We start from the raw sequence: 4,062 nt of genomic DNA on the forward strand, positions 1-4,062 counted from the left end.
AAATCGTGCTGTGTGAACCAGACCCAAGGTTCACAAGTTCTACTCCTCTTGTCTCGACCACTGCCCTAACGCTATCTGACCCTGGTCGGTATGGTAACGTTTAAACATCCCTTCAAAATAAGATACAGATGTGCCACAAAAACGAACGTATCACTTTCATGAAATTTTTAACTCACGATAACGACAAATTAATGGGAGCCCTGAGCTGGTTTCTCTGAAACGAGACGGTCCTATCTGGGAAACAATGACACCCGAAGTGTCGCTTATGCAGAGGGTGCTTGGTCTGTCATGGCGAGGCAGTTTGAAGCTTGATTAGCGAGCCGGTGCATATTATGCGGAGCGAACTTGGTATTTGAGACTCACCTACCGGTCCGGGACAAATCCATTCTCCTGCCTCTGGTCTTTTTCCCCTTTTCCAAAGAAACTTTCCAAAGACATATGTTTCTTACTCATTGTGGGCTCAATGTTGGCGCGCAAGACGTAACCGAGAGAATCCGGTTAAAGGGTTTTCAAAATAAAAGATCCTCCAGACTCAGATAATACTCAAAACGAAAATGTTTATATCTTGTGCGGTCCGGTGCCAATTGGTCCACGGATCGCTACCAGTCCGCGGCCCAGTGGACCGCGGACTGGGTGTTCTCTAGCAGTGGACTGCTAGAAAACACCCAGCAAATGCCATCCAGAACTGATGTGAAATTTATAAATTAAAGCCCATCAAAATAAGACGTTTATTTTTAAGTTACCAGTCGGTCAATTAGTCAAACTGTGAATCAGTCAGTCAGTCTGCCACTCACTCAGTGGGTGTGCAAGTTCTCTCCCTCCGACACAGAAAAACTTCTCCATGCCTTTGTCTCCCCCAGACTGGACCACTGCAACACACCTCTCAGTGGGATTCCTAGCAAGAGCCTGCAGAGGCTCCAGTGCATCCAACACTCTGCAGCTAGGATCCTGATAAGAGTGCACAAACATGACCACATCACTTCCATCCTCCACTTTCTCCACTTGCTTCCCATTTCCACCAGGATTGAATTCAAGATTTCCCTCCTCACAAACCAATGCATCTATGGAAAAGTCCCCAACAATCTCAAAGAATTGCTTAACCCACAAAACACAACTCACTCACTCTGCTCCACCCACTCAAACCTTCTCCATATACCCAAAACCAAACAGAGGACCATGGGAAATAGGGCCTTCTCTGCTGTCGCTCCACTTCTATGGACTGTCCCAAAACAACTTTTTCACTCCTAATACGATTCTCTGAGGGAACCACAATTCACTGACTGGTTTAGAAAAGGGCTTAGGACATTTCTTTTTAACATTTTTGGATCACTCTCCTAGATATTTGTTTTGATCTCTTTTATTAATTTATGTAATTATTTTATTATCCATTGTAATTATTTTGTTTGTTTTTGGCCTTTGCGATGTAAAGGTATAAACACTGTGTTTTTATTTCTTTATGTGAATTCAACACAGCAGAAAAAGGAAATAAAATAAAGACTTTCTGTGAGCCAGGTGTCTCATAGACAAATGGAACCTGAGGGGTTTAATTCAGAACTCTAACACTCTGATTCCTCTATTGTGTTTAGGGCCAGAGATCAGCTGACAGACATCATCAAAACTGCTACAAAGTGAGTTATATGCTGCTGCTGATCCATATAAGTTGACCCAGATGTATTGAGACATGTCTTCATGGTGGATGGTCCCGTCTGCTCCCCAGGGACAGTCCTGTTGTACAGGGCAACTCCATCTTGGCCCTGAGTGGGCTGGCTGCTGTCGTTGCTAAGTATGAGAACAGCCTTCCCACTGACAGCAGTGGCAGCATGGGGGTGAGACTGCTTCAATGTTTCTGCTTTTACACGAGGCTGAAAGCTACAATTTCCTCTACCGATACCAACCTGTGGTTTTTCTTTACCATGGCGAGCTGAAACGGAGTCGGACTTTGATAGTACAAACTCTGTTTGATCTCTGCAGGCTGGCCCAGAGTTTGTGCCTACTGCCAGCTGGATGTCCATGGTCCTGGACACGCTGCTCAGCATCATCAGCAGCGGCTACAAAGCCAAGGGGCAGCTTTTTCCATGGTTCCTGCACGTGAGTTTCATGTCAGAACTTTTTTTCTTTAGTTACATTTAGGTTAGGTTTTTTTTATTTTTGAGCAGTTATGAGGCACGGTAGTGAAACCTGAAATTGCTACTGTGCAAGTTACTGAACAGGTTGTTGCTACACTGCAAAAAAGCCTGTAAATTTCACGGTAAAAAAAATGGGTAAAATACAACAGTTTCTGACTGTAAAATCCGAAACATTTTATTACCATAGAAAATACATGGAATCACCATCAGTCAATACTGCAAAGTAAGTCTGTAAATTTACAACAAAAATGGTAAAATAGTTACAATTGCTGACTGTAATATAAATTCAATCTGGAGAGACTCAGACGAAGAAAAAGGAACAATTAAAAGATTTAATGACAGGAATGAGTAACAGTTCTTTGGCGCTCAGGCCACGGCAGCTGATTTGATGTGAACTCGATGAACATCCCGATAACTGATTGGGGATGCTCTCCCCTGGGGCCCGACACTGGTGGTGGAGGTTGGGAAAGGGAGCTATCCTGGACAGCCGAAGGTTGTGGGTGGAGAAGGGGTGGTGGTGGGTTGAACGCAGATGGGAACCGGCTTTACGGCTTGGGTTTGGATCCTTTTGTGCAGAGCTTGATTGATGATTGGACACGCTGGGTGAGGTCCAGTGCTGAGGCCGGAGATGAGCATGACGCTGATGGGCGAACAGAGGGGGCGGAGTCTTCCAGCTTGAACTTTCGCTGTCAGCTCCATTTCAATCTGGAGAGACTCAGACGAAGAAAAAGGAACAATTAAAAGATTTAATGACAGGAATGAATAACAGTTCTTTGGGGCTCGGGCCCCGGCAGCTGATTTGAGCTGAGATTTGATGTGAACTCGATGAACATCCCGATAACTGATTAGGGATGCTCTCCCCCTCCAAAAAAAAGGGCTAACTATTTCACAAGCATTCTTATAGCCAGAATACAGAATATAATTCTTATTCTGAAAGAATCAATAATATTTGGGAAAGATTTCACTGTTACAATATGAAGATTTGCATGTACAAAATGTCAATACCTGTATATTTTACCCACCTAGTGTGAAACCTGTGCATATTTGGATGAAAACAGCTGATTTCCTGGCAGAAATTGAAGAAAGACAAAGCTCTTCCTCAACAGCTCTCAGTCTCTCTCTGGTTTCAGTTTTTATAGTAGCCAGGCTTGAGAAGCTCACTTCACACAGACATGTTGTGGGAAATGGACCCATGTTCTTTCCAACTACTGCTGAGCTTCACTGTCTTTTCCATCACTGTCGTCACAGTCTTGCTAGATGCTCTCACCGCTACCTGTAACATTCATGGCTCACTAATTCTCTTGTTTTAAAGTAAAATGTTCTGTACCTACTGCCATCTAGTGGTAAGAAAATTACATAATTACACCACTAGCCAACCATGGTTTCGTTCACACCAAGCTTAAGTGCAGCTGCTTTATTTCCCTCCTGTAATGGCAGATCGACAGCCCTCAACTTAAAAGCTGCGGCCATCTTGGAGCAGTATACCCTCCTACTTTGCTCAATCAAAACAGCAGAAGATGCCTCAGCACTGAGGGATATTGTTGTTCTGGTCGATGGATTACTGACGCAAGGGCTCCACAGACAACATTTCACAAGTAAGATGGACATATTATTGTGTATATATTGTGATTAGAATATTACTTTACTGTATTTATGTCCACCGGCGAGATACCAGCCAATATTAGCTACAGTGACTTAGATTATCTGACACAAGGGCCTATATTAGAAATGAAACAATATAACACATATTATAAAACTTATATTATGTGTTATAACATTCACCGGCAAAGTTTACACAGGTGGTAAAAACTATTTATATTCTTTCACTCTGTCAAAAGTAAGATACATCCTAAATCTTCCGTTTTTGTTTTGAAAATTTCCTAAAGACACGATGTGAGGAAGAAGAGGGAGATATCTATAAAGGGAGACAGATTCA

At 42.9% G+C, this 4,062-nt stretch overlaps 1 protein-coding gene across 1 annotated transcript in view; it reads left to right on the top strand.

Annotated features, from left to right (window-relative positions):
• The window catches only part of LOC103131693 (focadhesin), a 105,319-nt gene that overhangs the window by 86,110 nt on the left and 15,147 nt on the right, over positions 1–4,062 (top strand). Inside the window, exons 24-26 of the mRNA XM_007543388.2 lie at positions 1,587–1,628; positions 1,718–1,826; positions 1,972–2,088. Of these exons, the coding sequence (XP_007543450.2) occupies positions 1,587–1,628; positions 1,718–1,826; positions 1,972–2,088 (268 nt within the window). The remainder of the gene's footprint in view (positions 1–1,586; positions 1,629–1,717; positions 1,827–1,971; positions 2,089–4,062) is intronic.

This window comes from Poecilia formosa, unplaced genomic scaffold, assembly GCF_000485575.1.
Source record: "Poecilia formosa unplaced genomic scaffold, Poecilia_formosa-5.1.2 Scaffold815, whole genome shotgun sequence".
NCBI classification, from domain to species: domain Eukaryota; kingdom Metazoa; phylum Chordata; class Actinopteri; order Cyprinodontiformes; family Poeciliidae; genus Poecilia; species Poecilia formosa.